This window comes from Ruditapes philippinarum, unplaced genomic scaffold (genome assembly GCF_026571515.1).
Source record: "Ruditapes philippinarum isolate M1 unplaced genomic scaffold, ASM2657151v2 ctg3368_1_1_1_1, whole genome shotgun sequence".
Lineage (NCBI taxonomy): Eukaryota > Metazoa > Mollusca > Bivalvia > Venerida > Veneridae > Ruditapes > Ruditapes philippinarum.
In genome coordinates, this window is record NW_026854526.1 from 329,230 (window position 1) to 354,158 (window position 24,929).

General features: G+C 32.0%; 2 protein-coding genes and 3 non-coding genes across 22 annotated transcripts in view; 2 read left to right on the forward strand and 3 right to left on the reverse strand.

Annotated features, from left to right (window-relative positions):
* Positions 1–10,161, forward strand: part of LOC132740372 (spectrin beta chain-like) — an 85,828-nt gene extending 75,667 nt beyond the window's left edge. For 4 of the 18 annotated variants that reach the window (XM_060728254.1, XM_060728256.1, XM_060728255.1 and 1 more), the window contains 9 exons: positions 157–269; positions 1,103–1,144; positions 1,569–1,634; positions 3,644–3,697; positions 6,220–6,468; positions 7,050–7,143; positions 7,413–7,488; positions 8,243–8,389; positions 9,014–10,161. In XM_060728254.1, coding sequence (XP_060584237.1) covers positions 157–269; positions 1,103–1,144; positions 1,569–1,634; positions 3,644–3,697; positions 6,220–6,468; positions 7,050–7,143; positions 7,413–7,488; positions 8,243–8,389; positions 9,014–9,163 — 991 coding nt within the window. In that variant the 3' untranslated portion in view covers positions 9,164–10,161. The remainder of the gene's footprint in view (positions 1–156; positions 270–1,102; positions 1,145–1,568; positions 1,635–3,643; positions 3,698–6,219; positions 6,469–7,049; positions 7,144–7,412; positions 7,489–8,242; positions 8,390–9,013) is intronic. The other 14 variants (XM_060728266.1, XM_060728259.1, XM_060728260.1 and 11 more) reach the window with 14 other exon arrangements.
* Positions 10,162–14,513: 4,352 nt separating this feature from the next.
* Positions 14,514–14,606, reverse strand: Trnai-uau (transfer RNA isoleucine (anticodon UAU)). Its single transcript is given in 2 exon segments — positions 14,514–14,549; positions 14,569–14,606. It is a non-coding gene; the product is annotated as a tRNA-Ile (tRNA).
* A 242-nt stretch (positions 14,607–14,848) lies between these two features.
* Trnai-uau (transfer RNA isoleucine (anticodon UAU)) lies at positions 14,849–14,936 on the reverse strand. The gene is given in 2 exon segments: positions 14,849–14,884; positions 14,899–14,936. It is a non-coding gene; the product is annotated as a tRNA-Ile (tRNA).
* Positions 14,937–15,193: 257 nt separating this feature from the next.
* Positions 15,194–15,281, reverse strand: Trnai-uau (transfer RNA isoleucine (anticodon UAU)). The gene is given in 2 exon segments: positions 15,194–15,229; positions 15,244–15,281. It is a non-coding gene; the product is annotated as a tRNA-Ile (tRNA).
* A 1,053-nt stretch (positions 15,282–16,334) lies between these two features.
* LOC132740375 (uncharacterized) lies at positions 16,335–19,710 on the forward strand. The gene is made up of 2 exons (XM_060728273.1): positions 16,335–16,870; positions 18,733–19,710. The coding sequence occupies exons 1-2, from the start codon at positions 16,401–16,403 to the stop codon at positions 18,779–18,781; spliced, it is 519 nt and encodes a 172-aa protein (XP_060584256.1). The 5' UTR covers positions 16,335–16,400; the 3' UTR covers positions 18,782–19,710.
* The last annotated feature ends 5,219 nt before the right edge of the window (positions 19,711–24,929 follow it).

Here is a 24,929-nt window from a genome sequence, read left to right on the forward strand (position 1 = left end):
TTCCGATAGGGGGCATACATGTTTTACAAACATATCTTGTTTTACATGAGGCCTTTTTATCTCTGCCAATTTGTTAAATTTACATTTTGATACATGTAATTATGAAGTGCGTTTTCTGAGAATTGTAAATTCTTTACACCCTTTTCTTACCAACAGCCCAACCCCAGAACCTGAACCCGAAGTACCCGCAAGCCCAGAAGAACAAAAGCAAGAGGAGGAGCCCATTGTAGCGGAGGCCCAGAAAGAGGCTGAAGCCCTAATACAGTCAGGTAATTACCGCCTATCATCATCAGATAGTTCCTCTATCAGATTGATACCTTATAGATTTAGTAGATGTTGTCCGTTTACGATAGTAATAAATTGTTGTTCTAACGTTTTAGTAATGTTGTAAAATTCTAATACGGTGATTTTTTTCTTACTCTATATTTTATAGTTGGAATGAAAGACTGCTTTTACATATACAATTATCATTTTACAATCAAACTTTTAAAGTAAATGTATATTTTTATTGAGAATGATTGATATCATATTTGTTTTGTTTTTTTAAAGAAAAGAAAGTATTTAAAAAAAATAATTTTTTGTAAGTCATACAAATTATGAAAAAACTTTAGATGGGTTTATTTCTAAAGGACTATTTCATTTTATCAACATTTAATGACTATTTAACCTGCAGTTTTTCATCACAGTAATGTTGTTCATCTCGGTAGTCTCTACTAGTCACATATATACACATATCTGTCTCTATCTCTAGTAGATATTCTATATAGTCGTAGATTCCTCCAGCTGTCTTTATAGCAGCATGTGAATGACATTGATAATCCAGAACAAAATAAAACAAACTTTTATTTTAATCTTAACGCAAGTTTTTTAGTTTTTTCATACATATATGTGTTTAATTTTTTTTCTAAACAAACATGATTTTATACATCGTAACACAAACATCATTCTGGGAATGAACGTTGATTTTTTATTTTTTTTGTAATGTCTTGAGACGGTTTTTTTTTTCTTCTTTGTTTCTGATTTCATGTGATGTTGTATTTGGGTTTTTGTAAATGTTGCATAAATATTTCTGGTCACTAACCAACACTCTGACTATATTTAGATACGACAGTATCCACTCCCACCGTCTGGGATGTAGAACTTGGTAAGATGTCATTTTGCGCTAACCATTTTTTTTTTTGCGACCTCACACATTTTCTGTTTATTGGGCCACTGGAATACCAGCATTTCTCTTTCATTTTGTTTTGCTAGTCTTTATTTTTAAGTTTTAACCAAACAACTTTGTCTTATAAAAAGGCTTGTATTTTCACCTTATGCTTATTATGTTTTGGTTTACAATCATTTAATTTGTCCGACCTTTCATAGCATGTGGTTTAAAAGATTTAATCCTTATTTAATATTTTGTTACTGTTTAAAATCATATTTCTGATAACATTTTCTCGATCAATTTCTTCTATCTTTTAAAAACACCTTTATTTTTTTCTTTTTAAGTTTCATTTTCATGTCATTTTGATTTTATTTTGCAATTCTTACCAATATTTTATTTGATTTTATTATTATATGATTAGAGCCTCGCTCAGTGCCGCCCGTTCTTTCTGAACCAATAAAACAGCCTGATCCTCAGATAGTAGAAGGTATATCATATAACTTCTAAAAGGGTTCAAAAGTGCTATAGTATCTGCTAGAATATTATATAATCAGTAATGTTTTACACGCTGAAACTTTATCTAACAGCAGCTAAGTCCTTGTCCTACTTTTTCGTCGAATTAGAATGCCTAAATTTGAAAATTCATGGCAGTCTGTTTTGTATAACCGTCTTCAGTAGCATTTATTTAACCATTTATTTAAATGGTGCATATGTCTGGATAAGCATTACAAGCCCCTGTGATAAGTACATGAAAAACCAAGTTACATGCTTATAAGATAGGATTAAATGTTTTGAAACAGCTGCAATCGGTCCCAGGTCACTCCTTTGGAGCTGTTGAAGTTGTTTTAATTTTCCTAATTAGGTAGCGTCAAACTATAACTTCATCATTTCCCCACTGTTGAGTTAACTAGCAATGATAATGCCTTGCAAAAGCCACCAGTATATATCCAGGCCAGCTTGCTCAATCTCAGTACTATAATGTTGAAATACCTGAAACTAGAAATAGCCAGTTTCTTATTCAAAGCAGGGCAAATCCGTTCATCAATGTTGGTCTAACCAGGGCGAAACTTTTATTTCAATTCAAATCAGAGCAAGTCCAACATTTAAAATAAACTCTGCACAAGTCCAGTATTCTAAGTCTAAACAAGGCGAATTTTTTATTCATAATTATAAATTATTCATATAAAACGGCAAAAGTCTAGTATTCAAAGTCATTAGAGGAAAAATCTGTTATACAAATAGTCAGTTGAACAAATTAGGCAGAACACGAAACGACTCTGACTAGAAATACCAGCCTTGACCTAACAGCTTTTTTATGCTTTATGCCTAAGCAATAAGTACTGATTAACAAAAGTTTACAGTTTAACCTATGTGGATAAACTAGCTTAAAATTTTCTTACCTGGCAAAACTAGTTAAGTTTTATTTTACTTTATTAAAAATTAAGAATTTTTTTTACTTAAACATTTTGTTAATAATTGCCATTTGTTTTCAACCTTATTACTCAAACACTGGGATTTTAAATAATTTGGGTGTTTTGTATACATGGCTTGGTTTTTTTTCACTCAAATGATGTTGCAGTGATACATGGCTAGTAAATTAAGCAGATTGCTGTGTTAAAAACAATAAAGCTCTTCTAATATTTCTAAAAACTGCTTTTTAGAAAATGATTAATAAATTTCATGTATTATCAATTTTTTTCTTCATAAATATTAAATTTCTGTAATAAATATACAAGTTGATAACAAAATAAATGATATTTGAAAATAAAGTGATGTTTTTTAATACACACTCTCTAACATAACCAATATAATTTTGCACTGTTTGATTTAATATACAAATATTGTTTTCATTTATTTATTTATATGAAAATATATTAATATTTTATTTATGTTGAATGAGACACTGTTACTGTATTTTTGAATGAAAAACATTTTTTTCATCTTTATCATCTGATATTTTTTGTCTTCACTTGATTCAGCAAATAAGATTATGTTAATTTGATAACATTTATCATGATTTTGTGTCATAACAAAATCTCATCTTTAAACCAATATTTTCATAACTTGATTTAACAAAAAAAGTCTGTATAATAAATCATTGACTATAATAGTATAATTTATACACAAAATATTGATAATATATTTTACACACAAAAAAAATCTCTGTACTCAAAATAATGTCGTAAAAGATGTTTTATTTTCAAAGATAAGTACATGTAATTTATTCTTACTTTTAAAAAGGGGAAACTACAAATTTTTATAACAATGAAGTTTTTCAATCTAAAGTTTTATTCAATGACAATGGGGCTAAAAAATTAATTATACATGATATATTGAATAATACTGAATGTGCTGTCAAAATCAGGTGAAGGCATTAAATTTATCAGTTCATAACATCAGCATTTTGTGCATAAAACAGTTTTATTTATCAATCTGCATAATGAAAGTATAACCAGTATGAGTATATAAACTATACTTTATTATAATGCTACCTAGAATCACCAGCTCGGGGCCATCCGTCAGCTAGGCTAATACGTCGAGAGGAAAAAGGTGAATAACTGTCAAATTTTTGATAACCAAAATTTAATATTATATCTTAGAAACTTTTTTTTTATATTGGTTGGGTATGAGATGGTACAAGAAAAGATCTCTTAGGTTTTTACAGGATTACCAGGCCTCGACATTAGCGGTGGTCCGTTGGTCTGAGACCACTTGGTTTTGGCAAGGACCACCTAATTTTAAAACCCACTGGTCCGTCGGACCACTTGAATTTTCTGGTTGATACAAGGCTTATGTGGGAGAATGGCGATTTGGTCAAAAACATGTTATATACTTTTGTTTAAAATCATTAATCTATGTCCGATGTACATTTTTATGGTTCATTAATCTCTGATTAGTTACAGAAGTTCTTAAGTCATCAATAACTTTCATTTTAAGTCGCTAAAATTTTGTTTATGCAAGTTAAAAGAGTTAAGAATTTGTGATGTAAATTTAGGTACAAATTCATTCAAATGGTGCTAGTAATTATGCATTGTCTGATTACCACGGCGGAACCATTAACATTTTATGTTATGTTACATATTAATCAACCGGGAGTATCCGATGATGGTAATTATATGATATTGGATAAACTTAAATTTCAGATATTTGAATAACGGCAGCAAACGAAAGGAACTGGAAAAAATACATCTAGTAATTCTATGCTATTTATCTTTATTTTAACTGTTTAACGATAAGAGATCTGTTTCTTCTAGAGTTAAAGTTATTTTAAAAGGTTAAAAATACCTAATGTCAAAAATGAATATCAAATAACAAGCAACAGGGAGGTAAAATTATGTATTATAAATATGTGAGAAAATATAAATATGTGAGAAAAATAAGATAAGTTATAGTAAATAATAACGTTGTCATTATTTTAATAATTTAGATATTTCCTTGTTTTCAAAGACAAGAATAAGATAATTTATTAGTTCCATTAAAAATGTTAATCTATAAAAGATGCTATGTTATTTATAATCATGATTATAAGACATACCACGTATCAGCAATGGATATTTGAATAACAGTAAGAAAATTACAGACACATTTAAATGGCTTCACTATATATTCCCTAACTTGAGTTGAGGGAGAAATCACATTAATATAAAAGTTAACATAAATAAGAGCTCTGCTGTGTATTTTTGACTGAGATAAAAACAAATAAACAAATAACTCTACGATAAAATACCTACTGACTTGCTCTCCCTTTTCTGATTAGACGAAAAATATATATCTAAAAATATCTGTTCTCTTTAAAGGTTAATAATACATCTTTGTCATAAAGTTTAAACATTTTTTTGTACATTTGCAGTTAAATGATATAATAATGATAACTGACCACCTCACTTCTGGAAGGACCACCTAACTTTCAAATCTAGTGGTCCGGCATACCACCTGCTAAAAAAGTTAGTGTCGAGGCCTGATTACTGCTTCTAAACTAGATTGATAATTGAAAAGTACCAGTTTGTGCTCCTTCGTTGTTTGTATCAAAACTATTTTGACATACATCAAACTACGAAAAGAAGCTTAACACATATCCACCATAAAACACACACAAAAACATTTTCTTAAATACTTTGAATAATAAATTTCTATAACTACAAAGAGTACAATGTAAATTTTGTAAGGTCACATAAAATGAGAGCTATTGAAATTCTAGTAATCTAGTTTGGTAGCAGTAACAAAATGCATGAGACAGGTGTTTATATATTATGTTATGTTTATGGGATCAAATAGATTGTATAGGAGTTGAGGAGAGATTTATTTTGTAGCGGGTCTGTTTCAAAACATGGATTTAAACATGCTGCATCTTTTCTGTTGTGGTAGTGGTGGTGTTATTGTAGCACTATTATTGTTGTTTTACCAACATATAAGTACTGTTTGATTTATCTATACCAATCATGACTTTTAAATTGAGAGACCCTTTATGATAATTTGCTGATTGAAGTATTCATTAAATTGCCCCCAAGCATGACATAAGACAGTTTCTTTTGTGAACAATATGGCGTGCTTAAATTAAAGATGGGGGTGGGAGGGGGGAGTAATATCCACTAAAAAAGAGAAAGAAAATCAAACAGTGTATATTGGGTGGTTTTTGCCTGCATGTTTCTGAAATCTTGATGTTGTTGAACATTGAATTCAAACCATTGATTTCAAAATGGCTGCAACAAGATTTGGGAAACATAAATTTGTGTAAAATCACTACTCAATATTAAAAGTCGATGTATTCCTTGCCAATGAAATTCCACTTTACTAGCCAAATTTTTTAAAATTATTAAAAATTTTGACCACAGGGAATAAATAATAAGAAGATTTCATCATTGCTTCGAAATTTATTATGAAATATAATACATGTTACATGAAAAGTGATTTTACACAAGTAGATTTTGCTTCTGCATATATTTTCTGGTGTTGGTAACTTTGGTGTTGGTATCATCCCATTAGTTCATCCTCATCCATGGTTGCTATAGTAACAGTGAATGTAGTCATCTTTTAAGTTCAGTTTTGCATGCTTTTACTTTTCTGTGGTACAGGTGCTACTACTGTAGTTTCTTCAGAACCCCCGCCTACTTCACCGCGCGAGAGAAAAGACGAGGTGACCCCTAAATCCTCCCGAAGGTCAGGGTCAAGGACAGATGTGACCCCTGATTCATCTTCAAGAAAAGGTTCAAAATCAGATGTTAGGGGTTCACCAAAGTCAGGCCGAAGGTCGTCGCCCCGTACTTCCCGCCATAGGGACCCTTCAGACCCAATGGCCCGAGGGGACGCCTCCACTCCTAGGAGTATGTGTAACAAGAGTGATTTAAGAAGATGAAATTTCAAAATTTATTTATTTTATTATTATTTTGTTAAACTATTGATAAAATTTATGCAGTTTATTTCAATTTTGCATGTTTTTGATGTTGTAACTTTCACAGTTTATTAATTTAACAATTTAAAACTTGCACTTGATGTTGTCTATTTTCTAACTTTGCACTTTGGATGCATTATGATGCATAGTTTATTTCTAGTTCTTCTTATCATTTTCAGTGCATGAATAATTTCATAAAGTACATAGATAATTGAAGAAAAAGATGATTTTAAATCTGCAGCAAAGAGAATGTTTCATATATCATAACGTCTTGACTACTTAACATCTTGAATTGAAGTCATTGGACTTTGCATGATGATAGTTACATATTTATATAAGCTCTTTTATTCTAAACTAAGATCAGAAGGATGTTTATTGTCACATTGGCTTGGCATACTTTGTTCACTTATAAGTTCAAATATGTTACAACTGTGTGGCAATGAACCACTTACTGTTTGACTTGGATACACATGGTTGTACAGTGTTTTTGATTGGTTGTTGCTATGGTTACAGAATCTCCGGCAGCTGGTCCTAGTACGGTACATGAGGAAGGCAACCTGAGCAGGAAACATGAGATGGAAGGACCCATGAAGAAAGCTAGCAACAGGTAAGTCTTGTTAACTTTTACCCCCACCCCCCTTCCCCAAAATATATGAATTAATAAAATACACTGTACTGGTTATATTTTAACACCCAGCTATATGGTAACGAGACAGCATTTTCTAGTCGGGCATTAATCTTTTTGACTACATATATATTGTGTACATTTTCAGAGACTTACATAAAGATAAATGAATGCATGTTCTAATATGGTTTCCATTATTTCATTAAAACTTTGATGACCAGTTGATGTATGAATATTTATGATATTTTCAGATCCTGGGACAAAGTATATGTGGTTGTGCATGGACCTGCACTCTCGTGTTACAAGGACCAGAAACATGCTAAACAGGTACACTTTTTGTTACATCTTTTAAAGGAGCTGTTCTTTTCCTCATGCACTAACATTTAATTGTATTAAGGTCAGCCTTGACATTGGTTAAGAAAATGTTTTATGTTATACTTCAGAGTAATAATACATTAAGTAGGCTGGAAAATTGCTAGAATATTGTACATTATATTATGAAATTAAAGAAAATAATGTGTACTGAGGCTTTAGATTAAATTAAATTTATGTATAAATACATTTAGGCTGCAAGAAAATAAAAAGAATGCATTAAGGCTATAAGAAAAATGCCAAAACATTAAGGTTAGAAGAATAATGCTGAAAAATGCATCAAGGTTAAAAAATAATGGTAATTCATTAAGACTACAGATAATGCCAAAACATTAAGGCTATAAGAATAATGCTTATAAATGCATTAAGGTTGTAAAAAATGTGCTAATTCATGAAGACTTTACAAATAATGCAATACTTTTATGGTGATAAGAACCATGTTAATGCAGTCCGGATGTAAGAATAATGTAAGTTCATTATTAAAGGAAGTAAGAATGATGCAAATACTGTTATACTTTAAGAATAATGGAAAGGGTCCAGAAAAAAGAAAGATGAAATTTTTTCAGAAAGAGGAAAGCAGAATTTCATTTAGCATATAGAATGTAAATTTTGCTTGAATAATTTTGTGATCATCAACTACATGATTCAATAATGTACAGAAGTTTTTCCATGACCATATATTTACATTATTGAGTTGTTTGTTTTTCAGGATCCAAGTTCACTCATTCACCATGAGACAGCAATGGATCTTAATGGTGCCGAGTGCGAGCCTGCCGTAGACTACAACAAGAGACCCAATGTGTTCAGACTTCGACTTGCTAGTGGAGGGGAATATCTCTTCATGGCCAAAGATCAGGTGAATATGAATACTGACATTAGACAAGATCACAATCTTTTATAGAAAATATAAAAAAATCAATAAAAAATATGCTATATCTTGGCACAATGTGACATAATTTGGTCATTTCACTGTAATAATTTGTAAAACTAAATTTTGATATTCCAATGTTAACAGAAATTAAAATTAATTAAAATTTATCATTTAGTGTAGGTACTTGTTTCCTGCAAGATACAGGATAATCTGTAGATATTAATATTTTGATGTGTTTGTGATGGCCGAGCTGTAGGCTGACATTTTAGTATGATGATAAAAGGTTGATATAATTGAGCCGCGCCATGACGAAACCAACATAATGGGTTTGCGATCAGCATTGATCCAGACCAGCCTGTGCATCCGCGCCTTCTGATCAGGATCCATGCTGTTCACTTACATACTCTATAACAAGTAGAGAAAGTGATAGCGAACAGCATGGATCCTGATCGCGCGGATGTGCAGGCTGGTCTGGATCCATGCTGGTCGCAAAACCATTATGTTGATTTTGTCATGGCGTGGCTCATATGTATTAAATTTGTAAACTTTTTTTCTTCTGGGGGTGTCTCATTGTATATTATACAAGTTTTTCATTGCTTTAATTTTCAGTCTGAAATGGATCGGTGGATGGGAGTAATAAACAGCACAGCTTCAAAAGGCGGCGCTGCCCCTACCCGATCACAGACCATGCCTGCCAGAACAGATGAACCAAAAGATTCCGCAAAGAAGAAAGGATTTCTAACTTTTAAAAAGAAATAAACATTTATTAAATTAATTTTAGGACAATTTTTAATTAGTTAAAGGAATTTTCATTGTGTCATAATATACCGGAAAAATGAAACACTGGTTTTGTTACTCAGACCATTAAAATCGTCAAAGTCTTAGTGTGTATTTATAAACTATTCATAATCATTAAAGGCATTGTTTACGACTGAAAATGGAATCGGAGTGGAATATATGAGAATCAACAATGGACTGAAAAAAACTTCTAAAATCGGAAAATTTGTGAATAAAGAAAACTATATAAACAGTTATTGGGTGTTGAAAATAACTATTATGTATTGTATTATTGTCACTTTATTTGTGTATCTAACCAAGTTGGAAAATGCATCGCATCGCCAGATTTTCCAATGTAGAGCTTTTTGTGGTCCCATACCATTGATTTATTCATGTATTATTTCGTGTACACATTTAAACTTTTTATATGGATAAATGTCGGATGAGTGGATGGGTTAAAGTCGGATCATGTAGAGAGAGTTGTTTCCCTTTGTATTGATACATGAAAACCAGATCTGTTTTTACAGAAGTGTTACTAAGCAACAGATATTTGTTGCTATGACAACGGTCTGGTCAATAGGGTCTTTTTTGCTTATAGGAAAGGCAGCTTAATAGTTTAAACTGATGGGATAAGGGAACTTTTTTTTCCAGCATATATTGATATACATGATAAATTCAAATTTAATTCTGCTTTCTTTTTTTAAGTTTGTAAATAATGTAAAAACCTAGTCGTGAGCTATAGAAGAAAAGAAAGGTGTTTTTTAAAAAAAAAATTGTTTTAAACATTTTTTTTTTTGTCCTCTCTATGTAGATGGCCTTGCTATTTATAAAGTTATATGTCTGTTTTACTGTTAAATTACACAAAATATAAAAGTTGTGTTTTTTCTTTTCTTTTTTTTCTTTGTGGTTTAAAATAATCATGTTGTTCTTATATTTGTCAAACATCTTTTTTTTATATAAAAAATAAAAACTTTCTTGTCTTAGAAGTTTTTTTTTTTATTCATCAATAAAGCCTGTTAGTGGATGTTTAATCTGGTAATATGTTACTGATGGTGGTGTTGTGAATGTCTTCAGCCTATCTGCATGAATTATCTCCCTTAGTTGAGTCATACGTGTAAAATAAATATATTTAGGTCATTTTAAATTTTAGACCTAGATTTTTATACTATAGTCTCATATCACCATTACATATGGTATGAAATACTATGATTTTTATATTCTTCCTAGTTTATAAACAAATAAATATTATTTAAGAAGAAAAATAGTTAACACGTGATTTTTGAGTTGCTTTAATTTAGATTATATATTACGCTTTATCGACATATATATTTTGCTAGCTGTCTCTAGTTATTTTTAGTTACCAAAAGCTTAACATTTTATATATTCAGTTGGAAATGTTTATTTTTTACTCAATATTATCAATGTATGAAATTTAAATTTACATATTTAGTACATATTTTGGTACGAAATACTAAAGTGCTCTATGTTTTAACGCAATTACATGGCTTTTTTCCCCAACATTTATTTTGCTTTATTATTTTTTTTTGTCTTTTTTTTTTTTTCAAGAACAATAACACATTTTTGCTTCCTTTTTTTGTTCATTCACAAAATAGTACTTCTTGCTTGATTTTAAAAGCAGAACAATTTTAGTTTGATTTTTTTTAAATTTAAATTACTAAAGATCACCTGTTTAATGGTAGAAATTATAACTTAAATGTTACGAATTATATCATTTTATAGTCATCATTCATCCATAGGCTTGTATGTCTTTTATTGTCATTATTCGGTCGGTGCAATCTCTTTAAAACAAACCAAGATCTTGATGCAATAATGCACTATATGGTGTATGTTACATGTCAAGATAGCATATTCTTGCTGTCGAGAAATAGTATATATTTCTGTCAAGAGATGATATATTATTGCTGTCGAAAGCTAGTACAGTGGCTGTTAAGATAATATAGGGATTGCTGTCAAATACCCATGGGTTTCTGTCAAGTAGTATACCACTGTCGAATAGTATATTATCACTGTCCGAGATTAGTATAAATTATTGTCGAGATAGTATTTATGCATGAAAGGTCTTGTTAAACATCATTCACCTCCTCACATCTCCATGTAAAGCTTACTTGCTCTAACATTCAGTCTGTCACTATTTCAGCATGTATTGTAATACAGGCTATCAGAATAATAAAAAATATGTCATCAGTATACATTGCATTGTTGTTTGTTTCTCTTACTCTCGTATGTTTATGTTGTTCCTCCTCACTCTACTCTTTGATTTGTTTTTATGTATATCTTTCATGTATAGATGAACTATTAGTAACAGGTAGGGAATCTTGATTTTGTTTCTTAAGTATTTAAAGAGGCAAAAATGAAGTGGGTATATTATTTGACCTCCTTGTCTGTCTGTCTGTCTGTCTGTCTGTCTCTGCGAATTTATTGAACAGTGGCTGCATATCATCCTTATTCTATGCTAGATGGCAAACAATATACCAATTGGCCAAAATTTAAATTGTGAAATGGATGACATTCAGTATCAGTTTTTTTTTCTCTCCATTATTCAATAATTTAACAGTAAACTTGATGTATTAACATATTTGAAACAGGGACGTTTGTGTTTTGGTACTTGCAAAATTTCACTGCGGTAGCTTTTGCCAATTTTAAAGGCTCTAAGATTTTCAGGGTTTTTCTGTTAGTTTACCACATGACTCCTCATAAAAAAATAATAGAAAATTTTCCCTATTACTGAAGCTTGCTAACTAAGATTATTTGAAATGGGTCTAATGCATGCCATTGAACAAAACTTGAAAAGTTATTATTAGATAATTCGGTAAGGTTCATTTCAAGATACAAAGTTTTTTGTGTAAATTTCAGGCAGTCCAAATTTAGTTTTACAAGTTTTAACTGGAACTTTTTGCAGCTAGAAATAAGGTTCAACACTTGCGTGAAGGCGAGGGGGGGGAAAGGGGGGCCCCCTTAAAATTCTGAGTACATTTTTCATTGTTATCTACTGGTAGGAAAGGGCAGTAAAAGGGCTAACTGGAAAACCCTTTTTAAACCAAATATTTTTTTTTTAAAAAACCAACTAAAAAACGAAAATAAAAGTATGTTAAAGAAAAAGTGTGTGTATTTTAAAATTTTTCCCAAATTTTTAAATTTTTTACCCAAACCGTAAAAATTTCATAAAGTTCCTTGGGGGGGTTTTTTTTTTTTTAAAAGTTTTTTATTACTTAGTTTTTACAGTCGTCAACTGTTTTAACAGGTTACGTGGGCAAAAGGTTAAATTTTTTCATTCCGTGAAAGGGCTAAAGGGGAAAATGTTTTCGCATTTTTATGACGATTTTTTTTAAACCCTTCTTTGGTCTTTCAAAAATTAAAAAAAGTTCTGATCTTTATTTTTAAAAAAATAAAAGAAAAACGGATCATTTTTCTGGGTGAACAAAAACAAAAAAGCTTTTTTGAAAACTTGCACTTATATAAAAAGATCAGATAAAATCGTTTTAAAAAAAAATTTTACAGTTTTAAATTCTTGATAATGGGCCGGGTTTTTAAATATTTTTTTGAATTTTCCCCTTTTTAAAAAAATTTTCCAATAGGGAAAACTGTCCTTTTTGGTTTAACATCAATTTAAAAAAATTTTTTAAAAAGGGTTTATTGTTTAAAGGGTGGGGTTAAAATACTGCCCCCCTCATTGGGCTAAAATAATTATTTAAAAATAAGACTGCTTATTATGGGAAAAAAATTGTAGAAAGGGAAAGTAATCTGGCCCTTTAAAAAAGGAGAGCAATGTTTTTTCAAAGTTGCAGTAGCTCGGACGACGAATTCCCGCCGTAAGAAATCTGATAAGTTAACGCCCCAAAGACGTCACCATGCATCATTAACAAGATGGATGAAGATTGTTGGGCCAGGTTTTTGACTAAATAAATTATAAATGAAAATCAAACCGTACTAATTCGTTTAATTTCTATCATATTACATATGACAATGTATGTGTTGCATACAGACAAGACAGACTTACAAATGAAGTCCGCTGTCCACATGTACCTCGGTATATAGTACATAAATTTGTATACCGTATACATGTATGCCCAGCATAGAGAGGGTAAGTTACTCCTCGGTCAATCAAAGATATTCCATGTGTCAGGGTCTTTCAAATATTTGAAGGTCCCTGCATTTATAGATTGTCTAAAAAAGGCATAAAATTAATGAGAAAAAAAAATCGAGAATCAAGTTCCATAGTTTTCAAATTTCTTCGACAGTTGAATGTGGATGAACCAATCACTGAGTAATAATTGATACTCTGAGATCATAGACATTACTTAAAAAGAATATACTTAAAATAGTGCCACGAGTGAGGCTCGAACTCACAGCCTCCGCATATCATAGTTCAGTACGGAGCGCTAACTGGATATCATATTGAGTGAACAGCCAAGTTAAACTATCTGCCAGAGAATTGTATTTTAGTTTTAAAAAAGTTTGTATATTATAGTGATATATGAAATGTACAAGCTTTAAAAAATGACTTTTATTGATAATACAATTCAGTCCCATTATGCTGTTTGGAGCGTTAAACGCTCTTTGAAACTAAAGAGTTTGCAGTGTTTGATGACTACAAGAACCTGTGCGTAAGAGTCCTCCTTTGATTGAAGACTTGGGATTACTCTAAGCCTCCGCAATATCTGTGTTTCACAATTGACTTTGGTATCTTTTGCCAATTTAGAAATGAAATCTTTTACGTCTTCCCCTTATCAATGATGTTTTGAGTGGTTCTAGCGATGGATTCGCGTAGGCGCCATTCGGTTTCACGAAACTTAAATATCATTATTTCAAAAAGTTACTTCAGATACAAATATTCTGTGTGTTTTAGGCAAAACATAAAATTTGATGGTTTTAAATCCTCAAATGACCTCTAAGTAATAGAAAGAGCACCGAAACATGAGGCTATCTGATTTGTATGAGGGGCGTAGCCCCCGAGTATAAATCAGATTGCCGAGTGTTTTGATGTTCTTTCTCTTTTGTATCATAGTCAAAAATAGAAACACGTTCCCTGATGTCACAATATGAAACCCCAGAAAAAAGGAACCAATGAACGAGCATCTGAATATGATATTTCCATCGCTTTCAGTTTCTCCGTCGTCACAATATGTAAACCCCAGACAAAATGAACCAATCAATGGGTATGCTCTGCAGTGCGGGTAACTAATACCTGCATTGTATCATAGTTTGGGGACTTTTCTGTTGAAAATGTGTCAGAGTTAAATCGTATAAATATACATGCACAGTGCGTTAACTGGAGTGCATGCACACAAGTCTTAAGGAGAACTAAAAATAGTGCCCCGGGTGAGGCTCGAACTCACAGCCTCCGCATATCATAGTTCAGTACTGTCTATAAGTACGGCGCGCTAACCGATTGCGCCACCGGGGCTAACTGGAAGTAGGTCCTGGAGAACAAAATTCGAATACTTTGGACTAAGACTATTCTACAGTGTATCATACATCCGGAAAGATCAGTAAATATTAAGCAATGTATAGTAAATGAAAGTAAAAAAAATACCAACACATATATATTACAATTTCCAGTAGTTGTAGTCTTCAGACTCATAAATGAGTCATTTTGCAGCTGATTGGGGACGTAATATTAGAAATAAACAAGCACTACAAAAGAAGTGCCCCGGGTGAGGCTCGAACTCACAGCCTCCGCATATCATAGTACTGTCTATAAGTACGGCGCGCTAACCGATTGCGCCACCGGGGCTTACTGGAGATAGTTCTTGAAAAACAAAATTCGAATACTTTGGAATGTTTTCGAAATTTGGCTACAGAAGACTAAGACTATTTTTCTTCAAATATTCTGCAGTGTATCAAATATTCGGAAAATTCAGTAAAGCTGAAGTAAAAGTTGAAAAAAATATGAATATCTGTTACTATTTCCGGTGGGATTAGTCAACACTGGGTCATTTTGTGGTTGATCGAGGATTTGCAATTAGAAATAAACAAGCATTACAAAAGAAGTGCCCCGGGTGAGGCTCGAACTCACAGCCTCCGCATATCATAGTACTGTCTATAAGTACGGCGCGCTAACCGATTGCGCCACCGGGGCCTTACGATCACTATGCGATATAAGATTCAAGTTTACCAATAAGACAAGTGGTACAGTTAAATGGTCGATAAAATGTGTCACTATGTTTAAGTCTTACTTCAATAATGATCTTAGTTAAGTGTTTTGTACGTGGTTAAAGTATTTTACATATATTGTAAGATGAAATAGACATTAAAAAGTACCAACATTATAAATACATGTATACATTTAACGTGACCAAATAAGACATTGTTATCTATATCAAAATTATAGACACTATGTACGCTCATATATAGACATATACATGTATATTTATAACAGTCGGGACAGTAAACAAACAAAAATCAATGAACCATTTTACGTTTCAGTCACTGTTACTTAACATATCCCTCCAAACATGAAACTTAGAAAACAAAAGTGTATGTCTTTTTTTTCTTTGCTTTACAAAACAGTACAAAAATCTTATTTGATTTAATGGATTTTTAAAGCTGTATATTGGAAGAAGTTTTGTTGAATTAAGGATGTATAAAGTATAATTTAATTGACAGAGTTGGACAAACTACATAAATAAATTACCGGGCGCTTAATAAGTGTAAAAATCTATTGAAAATGGTACGTCAAAAACTTTTTGACAAATAATGATAAAAAAAATACAGAGAATTCCTAGCCAAGTTCGTTACCATTTCTCTTATTTAACTTCTCCGGTTTAACTTGTTTTCAAAGCAGATTTAAAATGATTTATGCATGAATATTTAAAAAAAAAATTTAGATGGGCAAATCACAGCCTCAAAATTGTTTTTATTTTTAGTTGCACATCTCCTGATAGTATTCGTTTCAATTTTTTAAGTTATAAATTACTAATTATGTACACAATGCATACATATAAAGTGGCTAAGCGTTATTGTAAATATTTAAACGATCGCTTTTAATATCGATCTCTGCTATTGTAAGTGCGTGAAATTAGAATTTGATACGATTTAAATGCTATTTTCCCTACAGTTTGTTTAAATAAATCGATTTTTAAGGTTCGATATTCTTTAAACCTGCACTTAAGCGTTATAAATACAGTGACGTTATGTCACAATCTGCGAGAGCGTTCAACGATACAGACGTCGCCCATAACAACTCAACAGTGGCAAAATGGCGGCGCTCAGTATGGGAGCGTTTGGCGCTTACAAACATGCGTATAGTAAATATGTGCAGGATTTAGAACAACGCGAACGAGAAATTTTAAACGGAGAAGAGGAGGCTCCCGAAGTTGAAACTGTTTGGATAACTAAAAGATATGCTCCAACCGACTTACGCTTAAGCGCTCCAGTTCCCCGCCACAAGCTCTTGGCGCCAAGGCAATTGCCCGTGCCAGAGCGTCACTGGATGCCAGCCGGAGACCCTCCACTGAGAAGTTTTGAGAGGAGCACCTCGGCTTTAATCTACAGATCTCACCAGTCGACGAGATGTGAGGATTACTCAACTCTTCGACAAATGCTCCCCTCTGAAGGAAGTGTCAGAAAAATTAATCCCCCAAGCTGGGGAACCAGTTACTCCCTGCCTCCATTATGTATTGATAGACCGGCCAAAAGATTTCCGTTAGTGAACAGCCCTATGACCAGGTAACACATTTTTCATTTCTGTTTTTCTATAATATTTTCAGTTTTAAAATGAGCTGCTTTTTACAAGCATTTACCAAATGAAAACCACGATAGGATAAGGCAATTCGGGTTTTCAATATAGCATTCTCAATTGAGTTCAATCCTGTAGATTGTACCTTTTTTTTATTTCTGTGGGAAATATAATATCATTTCCCTTTGAAGCATGTAAGATTGAAAATAAACAATATTTTTTATTACAGTTGCACCTTTTCTTTACGTGTTCATTATATGACTTATTGAATCTTAACTCGAAGAATACCACTAATTGTTATTTTGTTTGTTGGTTGATTTTTAAAGATAAAAGGTGTCTTAAATAACAGACACGCAAGTTTAACATACCCTTATCCATCATTTTGAGAAAAAAAGAAAATAAAAGCTCTGTATAAAATGTATTACAGAGAATAAACTACATGTATATAAATTTATACAAAATACGACTAAATATATCAATTATATGCCATTTTATCAACAGTTTAAATTTTAAAAAGGCCTTTCGTTTAAATAGTCTTAAATATGAATATGCCATGGTGTATTGTTTATTTAACCACATTTTTATACATTTAAAATACTATCTTTATTTGTATTGTTAACAAAATGTCTGTCATACATGTAAACACATTGATTATTGCATATTGAACTTCTGTAGTATATCTAATTGTTATCAATGTACAAATAATGTCTTAAACATTATCGTGAACAGACTGTCGGGGGATTTAAGATAACCTCTTGTTATATATACATAATTCATGAGCAGAACATGTAATAAATGGCCATAGATCTTATAAAACGATTGATTAAACGTATATATGAGCCGCGTCACGACAAAACCAACGTAGTGTGTTTGCGACCAGCATGGATCCAGACCAACCTGAGCATCCGCGCAGTCTGATCAGGATCCATGCTGTTCGCTATCAGATTCTCTACTTGTAATAGGGTTGATAAGCGAACAGCATGGATCCTGATCAGACTGCGCGGGATGCGCAGGCTGGTCTGGATCCATGCTGGTCGCAAACGCATTATGTTGGTTTTTGTCGTGTCGCGGCTAATATATATCTTCTCACCGCGTGTGAACACTGAAATATTTGTTAATGTAATCAACTAACATTTATATTCTATTTTAATTGTATACTGTAGTTAAGACGGTCTACTTTTTTTTAACAAATATATTCTCTAGGTCTGACCGAGCATATAGTAAAACCTGTACCAATGAATATAAATACCGTCGAACATGTGTGAATGACCATCGTCTATAATGTATTTTTTTTCTCTAATTTCCGACTAACATATTTATAATAATTAAAAAAAAAGAAAAGACTCCAGTAACGTTCAAAATATTATAAAGTTAAGTACAAGCATGATATACTTGATAGTTTGTTTTCTTGTTTGTTTTCTTGTTTGTTTTCTTGTTTTCTTGTTTGTTTGTTTTATGTGATGTTTAAATATATACATGTATACTCAGGCCTCTTGGAAAGATTGTAGTTATATATTGAAGGTAAATTATGTAAAGAAATAATGAAGCACATGACCGATATTGGCTGAAAACGTAATACAGTGTACCTCCTTTTTATTTTATAAACAGTCTATAAACATTCGCATTGAATTACTAGCAATTATTGAGATATAAAAAATCGAACTTAGATCTTTAGATATTAAGTTTTGATATTATTGAAATTGTCATGCTTTACCCATTTAATCACTTTTAATGAATACCTAAACAGTAGTATGCAATTGCTTCAAGAAGAAGCAAAGCGTTTCCTACAAATTTTATCCATTAAGATATATGAGATAAATCTAAACAAATCAAAATTTGTTTTCATTTCCAGATACGTTGATGACATGCACCTGACCAACCGACTCTTCAAGCTCCACTAGCGCCCTCTACAGTCAGCCTCGATTCCATTTTTTTGTCATTTGCGTGCTGCAATCAAATTTGTGTGTGTTCATTTTCTTTCATATACGTATTCGTAAAAACTGAGTACTATTTGTAAACATTCTTGTTTGTGTGTTTACTTTCTTAGAAATGTAGCATTGCTCAAAATGTATGTGCACTAGAAAAACATATTTATTTTAAACATTTTTTTATTCTAAATGTATGTGTATAAGAAATTGCGCTATCTTTTCATATTTGTTTAATTATGATTTATGTCAGTTAAAGAGTTAAAGAAGCAGAAATTGGAAATGCGTTTTTTTTCTTGTGAATATGTTAATTATTTATGTAAACATCAATTTATGACTAGGTCTTATTTTGATGAATATTATAAATCGAATAAGTGAAAACTATATTTTTAACTATAAAATTTGTCTTCGAAACATAATAATACTGTTTAAATATTTCTGTACAAACTAATTGTCAGAAGGCTTTTTTAATCCGGAAAGCAAACTCATCACAGTGATTACTTCCCTTGGCAGATTGTACTGAAAAGGGGAGATCACTGCGTAGGAGATTGTCCGGAAAAAATATAAAATAAGAATAATATGGAATATATGTCTGTAGATAGTTAGTGTACATTTGGAATTTTTAGAGAGAAAGATATGTTGTAAATTCACATAAAATGTGACTTTCTACTTCAGAAAACCCCCGTATTTAAAAAAATATCTATATATAGATTATGTAAAAATTCATATTTTAAATGTCCTCTTTAGTCGCATTATCAGTATTAGAAAATATTTCCCAATGTTAAAATAGGGTAAATCTGTTGTTAAACACTATATATTTTAGTATTAAACAAACGCTTTATTTATTATTTGTTATACCGAGCAGTATTATTATATAGTAAATAAAGAAATACATATTGTTACAACTTGTTGTGTGATTTGTTTCTTGCATTAAGTAATATTATACCTTTCTGCTGAATCGTTTCTTAAAGGATATATCTCTATATTTGATGGTAGACAAAGAAGAACCAGAAAGTTTTAAAGCTTAAAACTCGTTTGTGTATTGGTCAGCATATTTTTTTGGATTTTACAAGAGCTTAGACACATAAGTACAATGCACTCATACAAAAAAATAAATGTTTCGGCTTAGTTCTTACCAACTTAATTCGTTTTTTTTAAATAATATAAGTATATATTAACAAAAAACATGTCGAATAATTTCTAGCAACGAAACATTGTGAATAAGATTTATGAAAGAAGGTGTCTTCTAAGATTATAAAGATGTTTCCTGAGCTCAAACTCGGATTTCAGGTATCTGATTTGTCAGAAACTGCATGACACAGAATGTGCACTGACCAATGAAAAACTAACGATTGGAGACATAATCCGGAAACATGTTAACAGACCGACAACAAATCAAATTGGACAATATACACTAAATAAATACTAGCCGTAGAAATTGAAAAGGTTTGACGAATTTACACGATTTATTGTTCTTTGGAAAAGTTTAATAAAAAGACAACCAGGAAAGTTTTTATCAATTTCACTAACAAATGGATATACATGTACATAAAAGTAAAGAAATGCTTAATTTAGTGATAATTTGCATACAAAATGTCACATGTGCGTAAAAGAGCCGCCCAAAATATATTTGTCAAGACTGATATTTCCCGAGTGACATATAGACTTACATAATACTACTAGCGGATCTGGTTATATATGAAAACAACCGTTTATATACGGCCATATAACCTGTCAAGAATCTTTGTAATGAATTTATAATAAAGCAAATTTCCTTTTAGAGGAAAAAAAACAACGCCGCTAAATGTCGCACTTTCCGCTAAATGTCGCACCATTGCCGCTAAATGTCGCAAAATCTTCTGCCGTTAAATGTCGCAATGGTAACATTAAATGTCGCACGATTTTTTCTTGTCGTTTCTTGTCAAGATGGCTGTTGTCTTTGAATGAACTGTGGTCACTTGCTTACAGAAGTTTAGATTGATATCGGTTCATATAACCTGTCAAAAATCTTTATAACAGTTAACTAGAATATAAACATCACGATTAGCCAACGTTACAAACCGTGCAGTAATTTAAATTACAATATAAACCAGTTATACAAAATATGTTGCAGCACAATGACAATATCAACATAAATACATTTTGATACATACATTTATATCATTAAATGCTGAGAAATGTCATAATCTAACACATCTGAGTATACAGTCTACCTCTGCAAAACGTCCCTCAGTAGACTAATAACCGCTTTACAACCAACAGCATTTTTCTTACCTGAAGAAGTCCATTAATAAACACAATCAAACCGACCCTGCACCATTTTCAATTTTGCCGTCTTGGGCGGTTTGTAGGGATTCCGTTTTTCTTGAGTCAAAATAAATGAAACACCAGCAGAGAAACACCTCTTAGCAACTCAGTAACTACCAAGATCTTTGTCTTCCAGAGGGTATCGCTCTGCAGAGGTTGTACTTTATATTCAGTCCTTGGATATTTTAAGGAATAAGCGTTCTGAGTAACAACTTCTTATGTATTAAATTTTTACCTTTCTTCAAAGAGACAAGAAGTTATAAAAGCGTTTTAGGAATACTTTTTGTCTCCTCACCTAAAACATGTACATGTGTATATCACAAAGAAGTTGTTTTATATAGCCACCTGAACTGCTCTGTCCAGAACGATCAAGTTTGTTGACCATTTTTTTATTTTATAGCTTCTTTGCATATTAGCGATTTTACAATTTACAAAAAATGCCGATCTAATATCTACAAATATATTAACGTGAAAAAAGGTATATATCGAACCGTCAATCTTTTGTAAATGTTTCCTCTTCATCAGGGACATAATGTAACGTGACACGCTACTGGGGTTTAGTAACGGGTAATCTTTTGTCCAATTACGCGCGCATGCCTGCATTTTGTCTTGTTGATTTTTGTGAAAGATTTTTTTGTCAAGTCTTCATGGACGTTTTTACGGATCTTGACAGATAAATTCCTTTTTAAAATTAATATAATAATCTTCACCATTTTCATCCTAGTGTACGGATCGACAACGTACCAGTGACTTGAAAAGGTCCGTCGCGTCCGTCCTAAATGAGCTTGCTCTGAGGAAATAAAGTATGAAATTGACAGAATAATTTGTATAAAACAGAACATTTATAACTGACCAAATAATCTCCATTACAGCGTTAGGTGGAACAGTTCCATAACCACGTGACAGGATCCAATCACTGTACATAACTAGGAACATTGTCATTGGTGTGTAACATATCATGTAAACAATGTTGAGTCCTACCAGCAGGACAGTGGTTTGACGGTTTTTTAACTTCTTGGCATTTTCTCTCTGATTTATACTCAGAGGTAAAACGGATCTTCTCGCATTTCTTCGCACGACAAACAGTCGAACAGCAATAGAAATGTTAATAGTGAACAAAATAACTAGTGGAGTAAATACAAACATTATTATTGTCATCTTTGGCCAATCATTCAACACGAATCGTTCGTAACTGTCGTTGATTGGGTAGCAGTTACGTTCATTTCTTTTGCCCATACCGTAGATGACATGCATGTTGAGCAGAGCAATAGATGCCGTAACGAACACAATGCTGATAGTTGCTCTTCGACTTGAACATAAGGTCTGTCTTTTAAATGGTAACCACGTGGCGATAAACCGTTCAATAGTTACCATGACAACCATGCTAGAGGAGACCTGAGATCCAAAATACAACAAAAATAGTTGTATTTTGCAAATGAAAGTTGAATACTCTCTCATTTCCACGCCAAAGCCATTGTACAGCCAGTTTCGAGGTAGCGCCGCCCAAAGAACGATACTATCGGCTATAGCAAGAGCAGTCAGATATCTGGCTATGCTAGAGTTACGGTTCTTGCGTTTCATCAGAACGACAATGGATATAACGTTACCGAACGTTCCTAGAATTAGCAAGCAAAGGGGAAAAACTCTCCAAATACCGACGGAAATATATAATAGCATTCTCAGTGATTTGTTTCACTTTTGATTGTTTTCGAATGTTTGATTTACATTCAGTCAGAAAGTTGTATTTATTCCGTTTTTCATGTTTTCACACCGTATACTGTTTTGATTACGTTAACATTACTCTTTACATCGTCGTGCATATATACATGTATATCTCAAACTTACACTCTATATATGTCGTTTGGTAAAGAACCATGTTTATTATAGCAGAAAATACAGCAGAGAATGCAATATCTCCAATCATATTTTCTCAGGAATTTCTGTCAAACTCCGGATAATAATTAATATTGTTAATTTTATAATTAATAATAGTTGAGATGTTCCGATTGGTTTCAAACTATAATTTAAAAAGCTTGTTGAAAAATAGTGCCTCCATTTTTTTCGTTTTAAGTGTCTTTTTATTAGTTCTTAATAGAAAATCTTAAACGATCAGTCTTTGGCACACTAGGTATGTTCAAAAAGTTCGTGGATTTTTGCTGTCATTGTTTTAAATTATCTTGGTTGATATATATATATACCGCTTCGTTGTGTTGCTTCTCCGATGTAGAGTTTTTTCTGAAATATAAATATAGAAAATGTAAAGAAAAAGACGAAAATGTGTCCAAGAAGTCTCTGACTTATACCCGGCTAAAATATTACAATTTCAACGCGTTATATCAAAAAAAGATGTTATCATTTTTATTATTATTTTACTTGTCTGTATGACTTAATAACAAACAAAAACACGATGTTTAAAAAATTGAGATAATACATGTATAAGTGAATCGTCATTTAAAAAAATCAACACTTGTATGAAATCATTTCTCAAAAGGAAATTTCAGATTTTGAATAAAATGTTGATTTCAATATAAAATCATTTATGTACAAAATACTAAAAAAATATTACAACGTAGCAAAATTAAATAATTTTACATTTAGGAAAAATAGAACGAAAACAAATGTTCACTTTACCTTGTAATTGGAGTTTTTTTTTTCTTTTTGCGACTGCTTTAAGGTGTGTCATAAATACAGTCGGTTAAATGGTTGCCAACGCAACGTGGATGACGAGGCTACTTGTAATAGAAATAGCATTTAAACACGAGGCTATCTGATTGTACAAAGGCGTAGCCCCAGAGTATAATTCAGACTGCAAGTCTTTTGTTGTCCAAAAATAAAAATACTTTCCCTGTCATCACAATACAAAACCCCAGAAAAAATTGACCAACGTGCAATCATTTTAATATATTTTTTCATATTTATATATCATTATCTAACACTCTCTTAACGTCTTGTTGCTTATATTCAGATGCTTGCACGTTGGTCCATTTTTTTTCTGGGATTTTGTATTGTGATGACAGGGAAAGTATTTCAATATGGAAATCCGGGCTCTTCTTCTTCTTCTCGTTTTCTTGTTGTTGTTGTTTTTATTATTATTATTATTATTATTATTATTATTATTATTATTATTATTATCTCTAACTAATTATAGATATAAAGGCATACACTAAATAGACTTAATAATCCTCTTAACATTTTGATCAATGTAATTAAGGCGTTGTTAGTGACGTCAACAGAATAAATCTAATGAAACTAATATAGTGGTAACAGTGACCGGTCAGTTTTACATTAAATATTAGTAGACCAATGGAAATTATGTATAAAGGACATATTAAGCCTGAGTTTAGAACATAATTGAGCCGCGCCATGGACAAAAACCAACATAATGCGTTTGCCGACCAGCATGGATCCAGACAAGACTGCGCATCCGCGCAGTCTTATCAGGATCCATGCTGTTCGCTTACCAACCCTATTACCCTATCAGCAAAACTGATAGCGATCAGCATCCATGGATCCTGATCAGACTGCGCGGATGCGCAGGCTGGTCTGGATCCATGCTGGTCGCAAACGCATTACGTTGGTTTTGTCATGGCGCGGCTCAAATATTTCTTTGAACAAATGGCAGCGCCTGTAGAAGTAAACCCGTACTTTAAACTCAGTTTGGTATCATTTATTCATATAAGTTTACCATTGAGGATTGAATACCTCTTAACCCGGTGCTATAGGGGGTGTGAGAACGTGAGAGATGTTTTATCATTCATTATCTATCATGAACAGACTTATGCAAATCGAGTTTCACGTTTAAACGACAAGAAAAAAA